The sequence below is a fragment of the Halichondria panicea genome, chromosome 3 (assembly GCF_963675165.1).
Source record: "Halichondria panicea chromosome 3, odHalPani1.1, whole genome shotgun sequence".
In the NCBI taxonomy this organism is placed as follows: domain Eukaryota; kingdom Metazoa; phylum Porifera; class Demospongiae; order Suberitida; family Halichondriidae; genus Halichondria; species Halichondria panicea.
In genome coordinates, this window is record NC_087379.1 from 1,941,577 (window position 1) to 1,962,552 (window position 20,976).

Consider the following 20,976-nt stretch of genomic DNA (forward strand, 5'->3'; position numbering starts at 1 on the left):
ATCATTACATTCCATTGATGTACGATAACTATTTTGCCTGGCAGGCGGCAGCCGTGGCTTGATAATGTCATTAATTACTATTAAGGAAAAATAATGAGGTAGGCTGAAAAGCATGTATGCACGCTCAGTTGCTTTACGTCTGATCAAAGTCTGTGATTAACTTAACCCTGATCAAAATTAATTTGTTGGCATGGCAGACTATATATCATTGTACTGCTGCTGCACGGCATGATATACACTATATAGCCAGCTATAATTATAACTGAAACACAAAATGTCAACACGTCATGTGCTATTGGGGCTATTATAATGAACCACTACAGAGGGCGTAAATCAGACAAAAGGGTGCAATGGTGTATGACCACACTGAAGCCACGTGCACAATGGGAGACCACAACCCAAAGATAGCACAACCATAGCACCTGTATAGTGGGGCTGAATAATTATGAGCTCAGTATTTATAATAGCCAGCTATAAAAACACAGCTTGAAACAATAATTAATGTCATGCTTATATCGCATGCTTTTGGGATCAACAGAGCTATAGGAGTAGATATATAGGATGACCATGCATGCAATGAAGCCACGTACATGAGAGGGAATGTATATCATAATTTATTATTATACATATCAACCTTTAAAATTTAATGTGCAACTGAAAGTTGATCTGTATATAGTAAACATGAAGAGTGTGATGTGTTATTAGTGACTATAGAGAGCTATAGAGTGTATATATACAGCATGCAATTAATCCCGTACATTAAACACATTGTTTTCGAATAACGGTCACGACCGAAAATGTTTATTACAGAGATCTCACTTCATCATACACGTTAGAAATTAATACAGTGGAACCTCTGTTAACAACCACCTCCGAATAAAGGCCAGTTGCTATTATATAACGGCCAGGCACCCAGGTCCCAAATGAACAGTTTGTGTACAAACATGCAACCTCTCAACAAAGGCCACCTCAGTATAAAGGCCAAAACATTGTTCCCCAATTAAAGGTGTCCGTTATAGAGGGATTCCACTGTAGTATGATTACCGTATATATAGCAGGTAATTTTCGTGGGGTAAAATTATGGCGCTATAATATAATTATTAGTGCCATAATTCAAGGGGGGTATACTTTTTTGCATTAGGGGGTATATACTTTTTCATTAGGGTATATACTTTTTATTTTATGGGATATATACTTTTTTCATTAGCTAGGGGTATAGAATTATGGCACTATAACGCCATATAAGATATTTGTTATTTTCGTGGGAAATTTATATAAGCTGACCTTCACGAAATTTTAACGTAGGCGTGGCTTACCGGAACGTAGGATTGCAGTGCAGGCAACGAGACTAAACGAAATTTTTGCTCACAAAAACCATGCACCGGCCGGCGCCGTTTCTCGAGTTGAACAAATAATTTACCCCACGAAACTTACCCACTATACAGTATACTCGTATAATTTATTTATTTTAAGGATTATTATAGCATGCATGCATGCATGCACTCATAACAATTAAATTAAGCAATGTAGGGGTTAATATACTCGGCTATGCCTCATGCCTTAATTGTCGTAATTATTGCTTGCATGTTACTCGTGCTATTAATCCCATTATAGCCTCAATTCTCGATCGAGGCTAATCCCATTATTGCAATACTATAGAATGTTCAACTCCATGCAGTGCAATAAATTTGGCACATCATGCCGATTACACAATAATTTCATATAGAATGTTTGATAAAAACTGCATGTGTACAAGTTACATCTATAGCCATGGTGATCTAGTCTGCATTCGCAGCATTGATGAAATACATGTCATACATAATTATAGGACTATAATTATTAGAAGGTGGTTGAATGTAAGCTGGTCAGAAGGTGCACAAAAAGGGGGTGACATTGCATCCTAAAAATAATAGTTACTGTTGAGTTTGAATTAGACACACAGAATGAGCTACACCCACGAGTCCTCTTGCGGTGGCTCCTCTTTTACTATCTCTTTCTCTTTCTTTTCTTTCTCCTTTTGCCGACGAGATGCTCTTTTCTTGTGAATGTCAACCTGTGCAAAATCATAATTATAGTGGATTGCAATAATTAAATGACTGCATGGAGGAACCAGCTAGACACTTGTACAACGCACACTTACACATTTGTGGCAACGCCAGAGCTATCAAAGACTTGGTTGGTACAACAATCGATTCGAAACGTTACAATATAGATTATGTATACAGATTTCAATCACACTCTTCAGAGAAGCTAACAAACAAGACTGTAATTATGATCTCACCGAGGCGTAAGTGGCGTTGGGGTCTGGCTCAGACTCCTCCTGCGAGGTGGCCGAGAGTGGGCCGGTGGTTGACAGGGGGCCGCTGATTGTAGAGCCAGCTGTCTCTGTGTGGGGGGCAGTGTCGGATCGAGGGGCAGGTACTGAGGGAGGGGTGACCGGGTGGGTCTGCTTCAGGTCTGGGTCGTCAATACTCTGTGTATAGAGAGTATGTACTATAACACGCAGTGTTGACATATACATGTACAGCCAATGTACATGAGTTTGACTGCAAATATTCGTGAGACACACACTCAAGGACTGAAATTATAGCCAGGCAATTTAATAGGTTCTTCTTGAAAATTGTACTCATGAAAACACACACTTATCCGGCTTCACACGTACCACATCAGGTACATGTACGTATAGGAGGACCATAATTATAAGCCAGTTTTGAATGAACACTTGTATGTTCAGACTAAAGCTATACACGTGCAATGTAATACCACTAAAGAGGCTGTATATTAAATATTATGTAAACAAAGTTTTAGGCCTAATTAGCTCACCTGATAAATGACAGGTCCCGGTTCCTCTTTGGGTATGAGCTGATAGCCTGGTTCCTCCATATCCATCAGCTGCTCCTCCTCGGCTGTGGGGGGTAGTGAGCGAGGGGGTTGGGGTGGGAGATGTGCATAGGGGAAGCCCCTGATATCATTGACGACTGTACGGGTAGTGAGAAGAGAAACAGGTGATTATCAGCATTCAACATAGTACATGTACAGTACAACATATTGAGTTATGTGGTCAATTATGGCTTCAATATAATTGCGCTTTATAAATGTGGTTGACAAGTATGCCAGGGACTGTACACGAAAAATGCTACTTTGAGCTGGTTGGAGCTAATCAGTATAAAAGTCTTGAAGCGTTTGACTAAAATAATTGTCTTCATTTAGCAATTGGTAATGAACTCTTTCTCAACTTATAGTTAATACAATCATTACAACCATTTCTTAGCCAAAACTTACCGTGGCTGACATTGGCTCATGTCTCGCTCCACTCATTCCATCACACTCTCCTCATCATCTTGGCGACCTGGGCGTTTTGACTTCTTTGACACCTTCTTACTTCTCTTCTTCCTCCGAGAACCCTGGTAGTCACGAGAGATGCTCACTCTCTGCTCAAAATCAAATTGGGAGCTTGACTCTTTTACTAACTTTTGAAACTGGCTCATTTCCCAACCCTCTTTCTTAAGCGCTGACTTGCACTCTTTGCACTCGTACAGGATGGAGCAGAGCTGTGTGTGTGTGTGTGTGCGGGGGGGGTGAACAGTAGGATACTAAAGTATTATAGTGGTTACAAATAGAGTGCTATTCCGCTGATCATGAATACCATCATGACAACTTTTATTGTAATGATTTGCAAGCGCTAACAGCTTCTCAAAAATAAAAAGGCAAAGACCTATACTGGTACTTGTATGACATCACGATCCTTGCCACAAGGCATGTATACAAGAAGATACAATACGAGCAATTAATAGACTGTGCATACAGTTTTGTACGTAGTAATTACAGGCAGTCACAGTAATAGCATGTGTGCTAGCTTGTACTGTACATGTACGTACCTAGAGAGGTTTTGTTTCGAGGGTCGATGGCTAGGTTTCTAAGAGCCATGGCTGCTGCCCTCACCACCGCATCATGGCCATTGTTGAGTAGCTCTGCCAATAGGCGCAGGCCATTGGACGTCCGGATCATGTTACGAGCATACACTGCCCACTGTGTGTATGGGTGTGTATGGGAGGGGGGGGTTAATTGCTATATAGTATCTATTGGAACATGTATATACCGTATAACTATAGCACTAGCTACATGTAAAGGAGCGATCACAATGCTGTATAGGCAGGCAGGCACACACTCAAACGTGTGCGGGGGTGGGACGCTGCTCTAGTGTAGTGGAACATGTACGATCGTGTATAACTTGCACTTCTGGCTAACAGAATAATTATACATAATTATCTATAGGCACAAACCTTCCAGTTGCATGCTGTGAGGTTTTGAATTGCACCGGCGGCCGCCTCAATGGTTTCTATGGCAACAGAGAAATGCTCAATTAGGGCCAGGTACAGATACACGATGTCCGGTTGCCATAGCAATGCCATTCCGTACACAGGTCCGGTGCGTTTTGGGAGAGAGGACGGATCTAGAGAACACATAACGGGTTAATAAGTTAACCCTTTCCCGGCTTTAATTAAAAAAACAAAATACAGAATAAATACATATTTTTCTTTAAAAATAAATATCTCATGAACAATGCATTGAAATCACTTGCAACTATTTCCTACAGGTAGCCCAGATCCTGGGGGTACCATGACATCATCATCGTTACCTAGCAACTGACCACCCCCCACTAATTAACGATTTTTTACACATTTTACAATTATGAACATAAAGAATATTGTATGAAGGCATGAAGTAACTAAAAACACTAAGTAAGTGTTCTCAATGTTCTTACGGTGACATGGTTCAATCAGGATCAGCAGAAACTTCTCTGCGAGGTCGTATCGGCAGACGCTCTTTTCCCGGGAAATGTTTTCTTCACCTACACACAGGTTTACAAGTTCAATGGTGGCTCATGATGTCCACTTGTGTACTAACTAGACTAAGCATACCATACTGAAGCTATACAGACTACATATGATACTCCATAGTTACTTACAAGGTCCAGGACTTTGGTTCATGCTCAGGAGCTTCTTCCTCTGGCTCTTTAGGCTCTATGTTTATAGCTTGACCTCTGAAAAGTAGTTTCCTCTCTTAGTATGATCCCAGTCACTGTCCTCTTACTCAACAAGGCCATAAGCATAGTTATTCTCACTGTCTAGCTGCCCTAGAACCTCGCTGAGGTTGTACTACGAAGATCTTGTAGCCATTATCAAACGGTCACTTTTCTTTCGACAGTACTGCACAAAGCGTACCTCGAGGCAAGATATTAAAGATACCATGTGAAAGAGCAGCCCAATGCGCATGTGCTGGTACCTACAGTGTGCGCATAGCTCCAACACAGCGCCCACAACGATTTTTTGAAAATTATCACTACCGCTGCCGTCATATGACGGCTAAAGCCGGGAAAGGGTTAAGCGAATAAGTGAAAAATATATTGTTAGTCTATATCGAGTAGTACATGTATACGTACGAATGCTAATAATACATGAAATTGAAAGAGAAACACACAGCCACCAAAGTTAACAAAGTTTAAGAGCATAATACATTAGTTAATAGTGGGTCTTGCACAAAGTACACAGTGTCACTCACGCTCTAAGAACACAGAACTTAAACTTGATTGAGTTGACCATGCATGTACTGTACACCCACACTCACCAGGATTGGCGTAGTCCACACTGTAGGACGGTCTGCTGAACATGGGACTATGGACACGCCCTCTCTCTCGTCGACTACTCCCACGAGATCTTTTGAGAAACGCCAAACACCCGGGACTTGAGTTGGAGAAAGGCTGCATGATCTCATCCATGTCTTTCTGTTGCTCCTCTTCCCAGTCATGGTCCAGTACATCCCCCGTCTCTTCCTGAGGATCCACTTCATTCTCGAGACGATAAGAGAGGTTACGCAAGACACACGCTGCATTCTCCACAGCCTAGTGTGTGTGTGTGGGGGAGGATATATTGAGTAAAGTGTACATGACTTAATTGTACAAGTAATTTTTTAGCATGTGAATCTTTGTACATGACCATAACTTTGGTATGGATTGTCCGATTTCAATAGCTTATCGTTTTAATGGTGCATTCATCAAGATTTTGGGCCTGTTTTCGACAAAAAAGCGTAGGCTATAGATGGGGCAAAATTGGGTGCTCTCAAAGTTAGTGAACACCACATCAAAGACATCCTCATATTAAAGCTTTCAGAAATCAAAATAACATTGAAAAAGAGAACCATTACAATTAACGCTGCTCAAAGACTTGCATAGTGTACGTACATTATACTGATTCCTACGTGATGTATGTTACCTTTTCATCAGCAGCTGCCTTGTGGAGTACCGCAGACCTAAGCAGCCATACAAGCGTGTCGACCAGTCCACTGCTGGCCCTCATACAAACTCGCGATGGTTCACCCGATGAGGAGATGTTCCGTAGCGTACCTATAGAGAGGGTGGTGGTGCAGACAGTGCTATGATGATGTACTGTGTTTCAACACACACAGAATGCATGCACATTCTCTCGCATGTGACACTGTGTTATATTATCTGTGTACGCGTACAAATTAATGTACACGTAGCGTACACTGTTGTTACAGGCCCTGAGGGTGTATATTGCTGCATAGTCTTAAGTATTGAGAATCGTATTTACTACTAAAGTACATGTAATGCTGTGTCAGCACGTAGCTAATTAGGTTCAGGTACAAGATAGTCAATGTGTACAATTATTGACCACACTTAATTGTGCTGGTATGAAAACTAAGTACATGTAGCTCTAAACGCCCCATCTCTCACCAGTGATGTTTCTCAGCTCAATGTTCCACTGTATGAAGCTAGGTTTAGCCAGAGGGTCCTTGGCCGCCTCCAGACTCCACCCAGTGTACGGGACCATCGTCAACTCTACTATGTCGTGGGTACTGCTCTTAATGATACGAAGTTTCATTTCCTGGATACAATTAAAGGAGAAATTAAAGTATACTGTTGTTTGTGAGACGTGCGTTACATTGGGGGAGGAGAGGGAAGTTTTATTTTATATTCCAAATAATTATGCAGTGTAGCAGATTGATATTTTGGTGCGATCACCCACCTGAACAAATTAAGGCATTTCTATGTACAGGTACAGGTACATATATTAATAAGGGCCCATACATAATTATTTGAGAGTTTCAGTATATGTACAATCATGTATGTGTATGCATGTGTATATACCAGAGGAGGCGCGAAGCACTTAACCTTTGCTAATCAGGTCTCTAATTGCCGTTGTGTTAATTGCATGCCAGTCTCATGAATTAGCCGCCCTTCCTACCTGAAGATACCTTGAGAAGGGCGGCTGATTCAAGAGCCTAACAATGGGTACACAGGAGTGAACTGCTATAAAGATCTCTCTCACTTGCACTGAGGAGATATCAAGCATTCAAGAGCTTCCACAACTGAAGATGTGAGATGTGGAATGCTTCTTCAGATATATGGTGGGCACATTTTACACTTCACACCGTCAAGTAAAATTGGAGGAAAGTTCTCCCAAACGAATGGATCCCTCGTCTGTTTTATCAAATGCCTTCATTTGATGTACGTGCGAATATACTACAATCAATGTGCCAGTTGATCATCCTCCCTCACAAGTTACTGCAATATAACTGACCACAACTATTTATAAATTGGACATTGATAATCATGAGCATTATATTCTAGACTGGCGGCGACAGCCCCTCGTGTACCGCGAGGGACTGGCAAACTGTCTATCAGTCACTCGTCTCAGCTGCAACGAGCATTGCAGCCTATCAGGTTGCTCAACGTCATATTAGCCCTGTAATTGTAACCGCACTTACACTTCAGGGGATTCAGTGCATTCCATAGTAGCTGAATCTCATAGCAAAATTTAACCACATTATCTATAACGATATTCATGTTTAGTAGTGTCATACGATCTATTACACTTCCGCTGAGACGAGTGACTGATAGGCAGTTTGCCAGTCGCTCGCGCTACACGCTCGGGCTGCTGTCGCCGCCAGTCTAATTATATTCATGGCTAACAGCTATTAATACGTGTATAATTATATGATGCATGTTATTGCTGCACTTGATCGAATTTCAATCCGACTAGAAAAACATTTGCAATGTGAAAAATTGCTAGGATTGGCCAGGGGAACCACAAAAAAGCGTGGGAACAAGAAATCAGACGAGAGCATAACTCCAATCCGTTACAACGTCAATCACATGTATACTGGTAGTTTTCTCATGTTTTCCCAGCCAATATGCCACGCAATTTTTACTGGTGGAGTGATGACCAATCCCTATATATATTTATTATACATCCATTTTAGAATGTGGGGCACATAATCATGATGATTTGTGATAAATTGATGTTCCTAATACATGCAGTGTTGAGCACAGGTACACACAGTCCATCCATGCATAGTAACATGCACGGACCGTACTGGTGACTGCATGGAATGATGTGGTGGATGGAAGCTGATAGGTGGATCTGGAACACAGTCTATTATTTAATATACTATGTATTGTACATGTTCATGACGTTGTAACGGATTGGAGTTATGCTCTCGTCTGATTTCTTGTTCCCACGCTTTTTTGTGGTTCCCCTGGCCAATCCTAGCAATTTTTCACATTGCAAATGTTTTTCTAGTCGGATTCCCTTTCTTTTTCAGTACAGTTTACGTATCATGACATGCATAAGTGGAACGTCAAGAGGCAGTACAAGAAGAGAAGACAGGACTAATCAGATATCTTCTCGAATATCTCTGGACTAATAATTATATTATAATGAGTAATAATTTATTGCTTGATAATTATGTTGAATTTGCGAATCAGTATTAAATGACAGCCATTTTAAGAGCATGATATCTAGCCAGTGCATATAGCATACCTGTCAGAGAAAGGGAGCTAGAGCTGAACAGTGTGAAGAAAAGGAACACCTCAGGCTCTGGAAAAGCACTGCTGCACTGATTTTAGGCGCACGGTTTATTAGCCACGCCTATCTATTATTATTGGCCACAACGCAATTGCTGAGTCATTAAAGATGGCGGAATTGTCTAGGTAAGAGAAATAGAGACTGAGAGGTCATCTGCCTTGTGGAAGCAATCGCAAATCTGAAGAAGCGCTTTGTAATCCAGGTTGTAGTCGTTTGGAAACCCTGTGCAGAATGTCCTGGAGATGGCTGTACTTGGAGTAAATGCTGGGCAAGAAACTTACTTACTTACTTACTTACTTACTTACTTAGTCAGTCAGACAAAGAGCGGTGAAACGTCGAAATAGTGCAATTTTTAAAATGAAAATATTCATTCATTAAAATGTTTATGGATTATGAAATGAGAGATACAAAGAGAGAAAAGGCTAAATAAACTATCTGTTCAGCCAGTTTCTTGATGTGGCCTTTCCCTGCAGAGATAGAACAGTTTGAACATGAGTCAAAATAATTGAAATATTGCTAAACACAGGCAAACCCACTGCCAATCCTATGTAAAACCTACTGGTTTTACTAATAGAAATGTACAACAAAAAATGACATGAGCGGTGAACAATGCTATTAGAAGATATATACGTACATGATTGTTTATAGTCGTGCGAGTGTTGTACAATGCAGTCATTGGAAATCGATCAACGTAAAATTAGGTTAGGCGACAACAGCACTTAATGTGTACTTCAACATTAATTTGATGGCCATACACCTTTCGTTGTTATGTTAGCAAAAAAACCCTGGGCCCATACGGTATATACCAGTCACTGACATATTTGACCCACTTGAATGTTACAACAGTAATGTCATTCCTTATGAGGGCATCGTACACAGCATCCCGTGGCATGCTTCCTTCACTACGTATCCAAAGGAACCGTCTACAACGCAATTGCATTTGGAGTCACAGGATTGTCAGGTTCAACACGTACTTCTATATAATTATAGGTACAGGGACACCTTCGTCAATAAGTACACTTGCTTTTCAGAGTACTTCTGGATATAGTTTTTCCTTAATACATCCGATCACCTTGAAAGGTATGGTGTGTGACTGTTTCAGACTCTGCGTCTGAATAGTCCGGGGTTCCGTTGGCCGAAAACAAACAGCAATTCCCCTCACTATTATTACCGTCTTGTCTTGTGGATGTAGCACCTGCCACTTTCAAATAACAAACACCTTGCCGTCTTTAATTCTCAATCCATCGACATTGACCACATTGGCAAACTCTTCTTGTCGTATCTTGAACTGGTTTGGCAACAACAAGATCATTTTGGAGTTGAATGAGCGTCACATGCACATTAACTGTGTGAACGAGAATGGATTATTAAAACGTAAAACAGAGAATAAAACTAACTTGTGCGTTTAGCCTAGCTGCTTTGCGACTACTTTCAGTCAAGTATTGAGCTGCTGCTCCCTCCCACAGTCGAACACAGGGCGGATGAGATTTTGGCTTCTCAATAGCTGGCCTTTGTTGCATGTAGCATGCATGTACGGCCACTTTATACGTATAATTATACATTGTAAAAGGAGGCCTCAGGCTCTTCTGCTGTGCATGTGGTGCATGCATGGTCCTGGATATAACTTCTTTTAATCATAGATGATGGCTTCTTATAGCTGGTTGTTTTGGAGTATTCCCTGACATGATTCTATTGATGGCAAGCTCTTTGCTCCAGGCTGTCTTGATGATGTCTTTCAGCTTGTTGGTTAGTCTCACGAATCAGCCGCCCTTCCTAGGTCTCTCACTTAGGAAGGGCGGCTAATTCATGAGACTGGCATGCAATTAACACAACGGCAATTAGAGACCTAATGAGCAAAGGTTAAGTGCTTCGCGCCTCCTCTGTGTATATACAGTCTATACAGTTCACCACGCATCATGTGCACAGTCTATACAGTTCACCACGCATCATGTGCACAGTCTATACAGTTCACCACGCATCATGTGCACAGTCTATACAGTTCACCACGCATCATGTGCACAGTCTATACAGTTCACCACGCATCATGTGCATCATGTACATGTATATACAGTTCACAACACATCATGTACATGTATATACAGTCTATTACAGTGAGTGGGCATATCTTCACCATGCATGATGTGTGTGTATACAGTACTTACAGTGAGCGTGCATACATGTACTTTCACCATACACCAGTCTCACCTCGCAGGAGGAGAGGTTCCAGAGTAGTCCAGTGAGCAGCTCCCTCACCTCGGCAAGCCGACTCATCCTCAGAGCCAGCAGGATCTCAGCCAACCCATGTTCACCTGCAGTGAGGGGGGAATTTGCTCACACTTGTGCTGTTATTAAACAACACCCTGAGGGTTTGCAGGTGCTATAATTGTGGTCAGTTTAGAATTATAACGGACCCAATCTATAATTTGTTGTACATGTACGTAGGTAAATTAAATGTGTAGTGGTACATCGCATACTCTTTGGATTTTTAGTGAGAGCTTCTATTTGCTGTTTCCAGAAAATACCCTGGAAGGAGTCCTTTGAGAGATTGTCGAACACTGTCTTCAGTCATTAGATGAGATAATTTCAGTTAAATCTTTGTGGGATTCCTCGGCTAGTATAACTCCACACGCTTCAGTGGACTCGGTAATCTTTTCCTTGATGCGTTGGAGCTGCTTCCTCAGTGCATTATAGCGGTGCCGCAAGCCACGAAGACGAGGCACAAGAGTGGACACTGGCTGAAACCTATTGCATCATGTTATACAGTGACGCACACAATGAAATGTATGACATACCGGAGGTTGGTATGGCTTGTGGGTGAACATGTGGAACTTTGTTCCATTCGTCCAACTTGTACCGACAGCGTTGTGCAATAAGTGATACAAGCAGAGCAACGAAGCTTGTCATTAGGAACCAGAAGAAGACAGTTGTTTTGCCTCACTGTACCTGGTACGTGCAGATCATCAAGGAAAGCACATTGCTCACCTAACATACAAAAAATAACATAACACTGGCACAATTTTTATGAGAGAAGTTACCTGATGAACCATGTAGTGTAGAAGAGCGATGTTTCCACAAGTCTAAAAATTTGAGGTCAGGATTCCCAACACAACAGCTCAGGGAATCAATTGCTCTCAATAGAGATACAACAGCAGGTGCGCCGGAGAGGGTTGAGTTGAAACACTTAAATGCTGGGTTGAGAGAGGGGTCTAAAGATACATTCAGCACTGACAAGGTCCAAGTGAGCTGGTGCTGAACACAGAGGGTGATGATGACGTCAACTTTTGGAGAATCGCATGTGTGCTGTACTATACTCTAAGCTTAACAATGGTGAGCGGATTCTTGACAGCAATAGTCCATTGCTCAGGTAGTGACTCGGCAACTAAGGAGTGTGTTGTTTCAGGAGTTGTTTGTTGACTCAGGTATAGGCTGATAGGAATAGATACCACTAGGGCTGTCTGCTGGTTCTTGCTCTTCTTTCGATAAAAAAGTTATTTCTGGCCTCCCATTGTACAATCAATCACACCTGTGTAGGAAAAGGAGTAACGTGAAATTTCACACTTTTTCATTGAGAATCAGAAAATTAAAACCAAAAGTTTTCATTGTGAACAGACAAATCATGACACCCCGCACAAAGAAGGCACCCTACTCGACCTATTCCACAACATTAAGAACAAAAAGCTTGAAAAAAAGTTGCTATCCTGTTAAAGCTCAAGTCAAGGAAACAGCCAATGTGCTTACTAGCTTCTAAAACTGTATCAGAACCTAGATTCTCCCCAAACAGTGCTAAAAACAGGTAAATGGTGAGTTATAGCTAACTTGTAGCTCAACAGGTGTATCTTTTTACTTCAAACGCTCAAAATATTGCTAATATAGATTACTACTGACATTAAAGCTCTTAGATAGTCGTTTCTTACCTTTAGAGTCTACTCAGTTCTTTCCTCATTCACTGAAAATCGGCTGTCTTTGTTGACTACAACATTACTGGCTACCAATGGTAGTCAAAAGCTTGTCATTTAACAATCGTGCCATATCTAAACTAACCAATGAGATTTTAGAGCGATGTCATTGAGTAAAATTCTTTAACATTAGCACCTTGCACTTAACTAATTTTGTCTATAGTGACTGCTAAGAGTGTTCAGTTACACACTGTTCAGTTGAGTGTTCTATTACACCATAGATTGAAGAGTTAGAGGGATAGGAAACGGTTTGTATCTCGAGTAACATCCGCGCTACGCTGCGGTTTAATCGAGGCCATCACAACAATATCTATTTCTACACTCAGTGCATAATAAACTACAAGTAACTGTGCTTAGTCCGTGCAACTCACTTATATTTCAAGGTCTATACCTATTGTAGTAGTCATAACCAGCACGCTTACACGTTACATGTTCCAATAGCTCTAAAACAGTCTTGGGAACATATAACTTTATTGGAAAGTCTCTTTTTACTGGGTGTGGTCAGTCATTAGCAAGTACTACACGTGGCTCATGGACTAGGCGTGTTTTAAGTTGCTGAAAGAGATTATGTCTCGAGGAAACACAGCTTTGGGAGTTACCCGGCAAAGTGTGCTTAATTTTTTTTTTTTTTTTTTTTTTTTTTTTTTTTTTAATGAAAAAACTAAAGTCATGTAAAAGTTAAAACCATGTATTTATTCATTGAAGTTTAGTTCCGAGTTGGCCAGGTCCGCTGAGGGGTGATTCTGGGACCTGGCTGGCTGTCCACGACTGGAGCGGGATCCTCTGATGCACTGAATGGCAGAGCGTAGGAGAGAGAATGTAATTCTGCTCCTTAGCCAGGACAGTGTTCTACTGTAGCTTTCATTAGATTTGATTGCCAAGTTTGAGGCAAGCCTTTTGTAGAACACAGTGGCCTGGTTGGCCATACCACCTGTGGCTGACATCACCAAAGGAGTGAATGAGGCGTGTTCGATATCTCTGACGCGTTGTTCGTATTGTCTTTTCTTTTCAAGTTCATGCTTCCTGTAGCAGTTGGTGTGTTGGTTTGATTTTGCATGGGGATTAAACACTCGTACATCTAGATATGTACGTTCAAAGCGCCCACCCCAGAAGCCATTACACGCAATGTCTAATCTGGCACCGTCTTGGACATTTGCTGACAGCCCGATTAGTTCTTCACCACTTACAGGTTGTAGTTCAGGCTCTACACAGACGTCACTGCAAATTTCAGTGAGTAGGTTGGCCGTTAAATCCCTTATTTCATTGTGCCTGGTGATGGTGAAACCGCCCTTAGGGCATGACAGAGCGTGATCGACTGAGAATTGTTTGCCGCATGCACAAGATGAGGGGACTCCTGATGGTTGCCAACTGTAGCGAAGTGAGAGGGCATCTCGAAAAGCTCCTTTATGTAAGGCAAATCCAAATTCTTGGATGGGGAGGGAGGTGAGCCAGTTAGAAGCGCCTTTCTCTTGTGCTAAGTCCATAGATCTTTTTAGAGTGGTAGAAAGGGATTGCTTCAGGGTGTCCGCTGTATGTTTACAGTGTTCCCGATTTGATCGGCGGACCTCATTCCTGGCTTTCACTTGAGCCTCGGCTACTTCTGTGGCATACTCGAAGCTTTGTTGGAGGATGGTGTTTGGGGGCCAGCAACTTTGGTGGAAGCGGAGAATTCTGCCTCAGCCACAGCAGTGGGGTTGCTTATTGCTATCAATCTCGCTGGTAGGGTTTCGAGGCTCCACTGCAGATTCAATGTAAAATCATCACGTGCACCACTCCGTTTCCTATCCCTCTCTCTTCAATCTATGATTACACACACCGTGAGTGTCAGCATAGATTGAATAGGGAGAGGGATTGGAAACGGAAGTAGCGTCACGTGACATTTTACATTGAATTTGCAGCATGGCACCAGAGAGCCTTTGATGTCAATCCTTGTTACGGTTGCTCAACACGCGGGAAACAATGTTTCATGAATAATGATCACTACAAGATATTCAGAGCCCCCCTAAAATGTCATTCTCATGCCCCCTAATGGTGAGCATCAGTTGGAAAAGAAAAAATACATTTTTGACTTTTGTGAAGAGAGCTAGAGGTACAAAACACGCTATGAGATCTTTATGTACCTAGAATGCTTCTAATATAGCTAAGACTGTGCAACTCATCGGTGTACTGTGTCCCATATGGTCTCAAGTGTCAGTTGGAAGTGCAAGTTTTAGTACAAATGCAGTATAATCTAGCAGACAAGATTTTACCAACGTTAGATACACAGCCTCGATTAAACCCCGGCGTAGCGCGGATATAATTCGAGGTAACTTCCGTTTCCAATCCCTCTCCCTATTCAATCTATGGTGTCAGTGAACACAGATATACACAGGTGTGCACATTAACACACACTAAAAATTAACAGTGAAAAGTAGTGCGCTATTTAACACACCATTTTTAACAGCTAGTGTATCGTTTGCTACAAGAATGGTGACTGCAAGTGCTCATGCTGTCACAAAGAAGCTGACTTAGAGACTGGACAAGAGACGGACTCACTCCTGAAAAACAATGCGTAACAATCAGTGGAGATCGAAACCCCGTTTATACAATGCAACAGTCTAAATTTATAACATATTTTCGTATGGTGGAAATCTAAGTCCTGTATGTGTAATTAAAACTATAATTATGCTACTACAAGCTGTACGAATATTTACATTTAATTGGGCAGTTTATACAAAAATTTGCACCAACGACAATTAATGCACTCTTGGTATATATTAGGCCACTCCAACAAAAAACTTAGTTTCCCGTCCTTTGACGAGGGCTTCATTACTATTATCCTGAATATCATTATGAATATCATTACATTCCATTGATGTACGATAACTATTTTTCCTGGCAGCCATGGCTTGATAATGTCATTACTAATAATAATATTAAAAATAATGAGGTAGGCTGAAAAGCATGCATGCACGCTCAGAACGAGAAACTTAAGTTCTTTGGGAGTGGCCTTATATACTGGTTATGTATCATGCATGCTTGTGTTGCTTTACGTCTGACCAAACTTAACCCTGATCAAAATTAATTTGTTGGCCACAAATCACCCCTGCAATAGGTGCCAGGCCGTATTTTAATCGGCCTTGAATTGAGGCTAGTATATCCTATGCTGAATTATTATTTTTAAAAAATAAAAAAAAATAAAAAAAAATGGTGTATGACCACACTGAAGCCACAATGGGAGTACCACAGCCCAAAGATAGCACAACCATAGCAACCTTAAAGTGCACCCAGTTGACCTGTATAGTGGGCTGAATAATTATGAGTTCAGTATTATTATAAAAACTGCAAGTGTACACTGTACAATAATTATTTTTGCAGCATTAATATCATCAACACTGCAAATGCAGACTATAATTTTACATGTTACAAATGGAAGGGGGTTGAATGTAAAGCATATGAGTTTGAATTAGACGGCACACAGAATGACCCGTACCCATGCACGAGGCCTCTTCCACGCAGAGGAGGAACGCCAGGGTCAATAGGGTCACGTTTAATGAAGGATTAAACATTCTTGTTCTGGGTTCTTGACCTTTGCTGCATATAGCAGCTTAGCGCTTCTGTTCTTTATATGCCTGCTTGGAAAGCTTACTATACCTAGATCTATCCAGTGCAGCAAGCCAGTACATCAAAATTTATACCCTAGCCACGGAAGACTAATTTCCATATCTTGTGGTTTCAAAGAATGCAATAAAAGGTCAAAGGTTGCAATTAAATCCTGGATCTCCTCTCTCAAGCTGATTCCTCTGGGGCGCGACAGCTCAACCAATTTCTGTTGTGATTATAAAGAGGATCAAGCTATTGGTGGTGTATAAACTCAGGGGCGCAAGGGTAAACTCAGTTTTACATGTAAAACATAGGGCCACGTGGTGTTTTAATTAGTGACCTTTTGACACTGGCATTCCTCCTCTGTCTTCCACGTGGCTCCATGCGATATGCATTGCTGACAACCTCGATTCCAGGCCGCTAGAAGGCTGACAGAAAGGCCTATAGGTAGTTTCAAGGGCGGCCGGAATTAGACGCTAGAACGATCATTTCCATTACAGCAAGTCAATACTTTTACATTATTCATACTTTTCACTGTACAAAAATAAAGTGAGCAATGCAAGCTATTATTATGTATACATTATACAGTTATCTGATATAGTCCACATCTTTGACCCCATACTTGGTTGCCAGTAGCGACACCGCTCTCTTCGCAGACTCCAGTCCACTCACAATCCATCCAAGTGAGCTGGCCAGATGCCCTCCAGCAAAATAGATATTCCCCTGAGGCTTGACCATTGCAGGGTAGAATTCGTGGAATTGTCCAGGCAGGTAGTATGTCACTCCCCACCAATCTATTTCAAAAGCTTGGCTCAGGAAATGTTCACCCCCTGGTTCACCTCCAGCGTATTCTTGGGCAATGTCCACTTCCGGATAGAGTGATTGAAGATCGTGCAGAGCTCTCTTTATCTTGTCCTCCTTCGACAGAATTCTCCACTGCATAGAGTCGCTGTTCCAATTGTAGACATGAAGTACGCCTTTTTCTTTTTCTCCCACTCCGTAGTCAGGATATATAACCCAGCGAATTGGCAAGTCTGTCGTTGACTGACCACCAAACGAGGGTGGGGGGTTTAAATCAGGTCGCTCCCAAAATCTCGAGTGAAATCGCAAGCCAAATTTACTCATAGGATCAAACACCGATGCCCTCATAGCTTGTTCCGCGTCCGTACCAAAATATGGTTTTTCAGGTATGAGACGAAGCAAAGGCAAAGGAACAGCCATAATCACAGCATCAAATTCTTCGTAGATTAGATCTTTTGTTTTGGGTTGAGAAAATCCAATTTTTACTTTTTGATTTGACTGTGATAGTGACTCGACTTTTGAGTTTAACAAAATCTCTCCATTTTTTCTTTGAATGGCTTCAGCACACAATTCTGGGAGCTTGGACATACCTCCATTGATTGTTTTCCATGTTAGCTGGAAATCGAAAATCCCATCAAAGAAGAACAGTTCCAACAGTCCATAACGCAAGTCGTTGCTCTGACAACACATAACTTCAACATAGTTGGCTTTCTTGGAACTCCAACCCAGCTCACGAGAGAGGTACTCTCGAAAAGACATGTCTTTGTATTTCATCAAAGCTTCTTCAAAATTGGTCTCAAATGCTTCAGAGAGAGGTTTCAGTGCCTCAAGATACAACTGATTCGCTTCTCCATCAGCTAAAGCATCTTCCGGAAATCCAAGCTCTTCGTAATTTTCAGCAGCGTACTTAGCAGACATAATGCAACCATTCTTCTGTTTCGTATTGTTAACAAAAACTCGGTTTCCCTCTAAACTCAGATACTTGAAATCCATCAGCTCAATAGGATCTTCCGGGAACTGTTTGTTGAGAAATTCAACGAGTGAAAACACAGGTTGGTGACTATCGATGCACGGAATTCTCATAGCCCCAGCTTCAAAATACTGATTTGGCTCAGACGAGAACCGGTAAGTGTACACAGAGCCTCCTACTCTGTCGCTGGCATCGAAAATCTTGACTTCAACTCCTGGAAAGTGTTGCTGTAAAAGAATCGCTGAATATAAGCCAGACATTCCACCCCCCACGATGCCGACACTAAATTTAGGAGGGAGGGAGAGAGGAGCATGATCCTCTGTGCGGTTCAGACCTGCAGCTCTGTCCAGGTACTCTTGGTATTTACTGAGCAGAGAAGCTGAGGAAGTGCTATTCGCCATTGTTAATAGTAGTATTTCCAGGATCTAGGAGAGGGATTAGATCCACTTGACCTTTTAGTAATTAAAAGGTCACTACCGTATTAATTAAATATGGATTTTTCTCCAAACTTCTCTTGCAGACTATTTCAACCTAGTGTCTGTAAGTTTAAAACATTGTTTTGCAGAGAGTATCATATCAGTTTTTATTTTCTCCAATTTTGCTCAGGAGCGTGCAGAGGGATTAGACTGGCGGCGACAGCCGCCCGAGCGTGTAGCGCGAGCGACTGGCAAACTGCCTATCAGTCACTCGTCTCAGCGGAAGTGTAATAGATCGTATGACACTATAAACATGAATATCGTTATAGATAATGTGGTTAAATTTTGCTATGAGATTCAGCTACTATGGAATGCACTGAATCCCCTGAAGTGTAAGTGCGGTTACAATTACAGGGCTAATATGACGTTGAGCAATCTGATAGGCTGCAATGCTCGTTGCAGCTGAGACGAGTGACTGATAGACAGTTTGCCAGTCCCTCGCGGTACACGAGGGGCTGTCGCCGCCAGTCTACAGAGAGATACACGTACGCTTGCTCTTGTTCGCCTAACCGTTATAAAAGCGAAAACTCGGCCTGGGATCGAGAGGCCCCAAGTGGTTCCCAGCATAGTCTAACACACCCCTCTAACATCCTCAATAAGCGAAAGTGCATAATTTTCACTAATTAATTATAGTCATAATTAGAAAATGCTTGTAGTAATACTGCAATCTGATAGGTCACTGAGAGGTCCATTATTTCACTTATGGACCTGAGGTCTTCTAAGTAGGTCTATTATACTGATTATGCCTACAGGCAAGATGATGTCAAGATTAACTTGTATGGAACATGGCAACATCACACAGTTTATGTTGAAGTCATAGTAACAATGATACAGTGCATCATTAAAAATTAAAGTTTTGCGTTCTGCAGTGCCGCTTTGCAGCTACAATAGCTAGTGCTCTAGTGCAGAGCTAACTACTATGACAATAGCAACTTTTTATTTGCAATGCGTGATTCTCAAGAAACAGAAACTGCTGGTGCCTTCATCAATGTGAGTTTTTTATGTAGACTAGCCAGAGCAAAGCTTTAACGTTGCTTGAGGCTTGTAGAAACTCTTGGTTTCAGAGTCTTCTTTGTGTTAATATAGCCTAGCTTGCTTAGCACTATTCTAAACCAGTTATAGGCCTCGTCAACGGTCACTATGGAGTTTTGAGACCCTCAGGCCCTTAGTAGCACCCTCGCTACGCTCGAGATGCTACAGCCTGCGCCTCGGGCCTTCAGGTATCAAAACCCCATAGAGACCTTGGACTCAGTCTATAACTATTATATGGAGTTTTGAGACCCTCAGGCCCTTAGTAGCACCCTCGCTACGCTCGAGATGCTACAGCCTCGGGCCTTCAGGTCTCAAAACCCCATAGAGACCTTGGACTCAGTCTATAACTATTATTTATATTCATGACCAAAAACCATAAAAATGTATCCTTTTCTTTTCTTTTAGTGCCTTTAATTTGAGGTCACGTGATGTAAAGCTGCCAAGCGCGAGGACCTGAGAAACTACAAATTGACTTTGCATGGCCTAACATGCAGTAATTTATAGCAACAGCATGCATGCAGTCTAGTCATGATCGGAATCATTGTGTCAGTCATCCTGAAGCTCCTGTGGTCACTCTCGTGTGTAATAATCTACTTCATCAGGATGTGTATCGTTTGTTACAAGAATGGTGACTGCAAGTGCTCATGCTGTCACAAAGAAGCTGACTTAGAAACTGGACAAGAGACGGACTCACTGCTGAAAAACAAGGCGTAACGATCTCAACCCCGTTTATATGAACAGTTCAACAGTAATAATATTATAATGTTGCAGGAGCTATAGTGCAATAAATTCATGCACTACCTCCTAGCTGGTATAATATACTCTATATATGTATCAAAATGTTTGAAGTCTGTGTCAATTCATTATAAGTACTTCACCCTGATCAATTTGCAAATTGTTGGCATGGCAGACAATATGATCATGACTAGTGCAAGTTATTATAGCCAGCTATAAAAACACAGCTTGAAACAATAACATTTCATGCTATCGAGGCTTTTGGGATCAACATGAAGCTATAGGAATAGATAGATGACCATGCAATCCATTTATATGCACATGCATGCAATGAATTAAGCCATGCATGCATGTACATGAGAGGGAGTGTATAATATACATAGCAACCTTTAAATGTGCAACTGAAAGTTGTTCTGTATAATAATTATATCATTATAGCGGGCTAAAATAAACATGAATTAAAGTGAGTATAATTATATGGTGTGTTATATTAGTGACTATATAGAGAGCTAGAGTACAGCATGCAGTATCACATC

General features: G+C 41.5%; 3 protein-coding genes and 1 long non-coding RNA gene across 7 annotated transcripts; all 4 read right to left on the bottom strand.

The window, feature by feature from the left end:
• Positions 1–1,701: 1,701 nt before the first annotated feature.
• On the bottom strand, positions 1,702–3,488 carry LOC135333103 (uncharacterized). The gene is made up of 4 exons (XM_064528026.1): positions 3,329–3,488; positions 2,824–2,978; positions 2,282–2,473; positions 1,702–2,053 (listed from the first exon to the last, which is right to left on the bottom strand). Exons 1-4 carry the CDS (start codon positions 3,486–3,488, stop codon positions 1,949–1,951), a joined length of 612 nt encoding a protein of 203 aa, XP_064384096.1. The 3' UTR covers positions 1,702–1,948.
• Positions 3,354–13,464, bottom strand: LOC135334335 (splicing regulator ARVCF-like). Of its 4 annotated transcripts, none has more exons than XM_064529487.1 (11): positions 12,803–13,464; positions 11,924–12,411; positions 11,681–11,870; positions 11,411–11,630; positions 11,094–11,197; positions 6,755–6,905; positions 6,273–6,403; positions 5,629–5,902; positions 4,284–4,453; positions 3,879–4,029; positions 3,354–3,551 (listed from the first exon to the last, which is right to left on the bottom strand). In XM_064529487.1, the coding sequence occupies exons 5-11, from the start codon at positions 11,157–11,159 to the stop codon at positions 3,505–3,507; spliced, it is 990 nt and encodes a 329-aa protein (XP_064385557.1). In that variant the 5' UTR covers positions 11,160–11,197; positions 11,411–11,630; positions 11,681–11,870; positions 11,924–12,411; positions 12,803–13,464; the 3' UTR covers positions 3,354–3,504. The 4 variants fall into 4 exon arrangements, with proteins under 4 accessions (XP_064385557.1, XP_064385556.1, XP_064385554.1 ...); XM_064529486.1 differs by having other exon boundaries at positions 11,363–11,630; XM_064529484.1 differs by lacking the exons at positions 11,411–11,630; positions 11,681–11,870; positions 11,924–12,411; positions 12,803–13,464 and adding an exon at positions 9,706–10,233.
• Positions 4,691–5,617, bottom strand: LOC135334359 (uncharacterized). Its single transcript, XR_010394246.1, has 2 exons — positions 4,970–5,617; positions 4,691–4,852 (listed from the first exon to the last, which is right to left on the bottom strand). It is a non-coding gene; the product is annotated as an uncharacterized LOC135334359 (long non-coding RNA).
• A 3,550-nt stretch (positions 13,465–17,014) lies between the features above and the next one.
• Positions 17,015–18,598, bottom strand: LOC135333104 (putative L-amino-acid oxidase YobN). Its single transcript, XM_064528027.1, has one exon. It carries the CDS (start codon positions 18,596–18,598, stop codon positions 17,015–17,017), a length of 1,584 nt encoding a protein of 527 aa, XP_064384097.1.
• Positions 18,599–20,976: the final 2,378 nt, after the last annotated feature.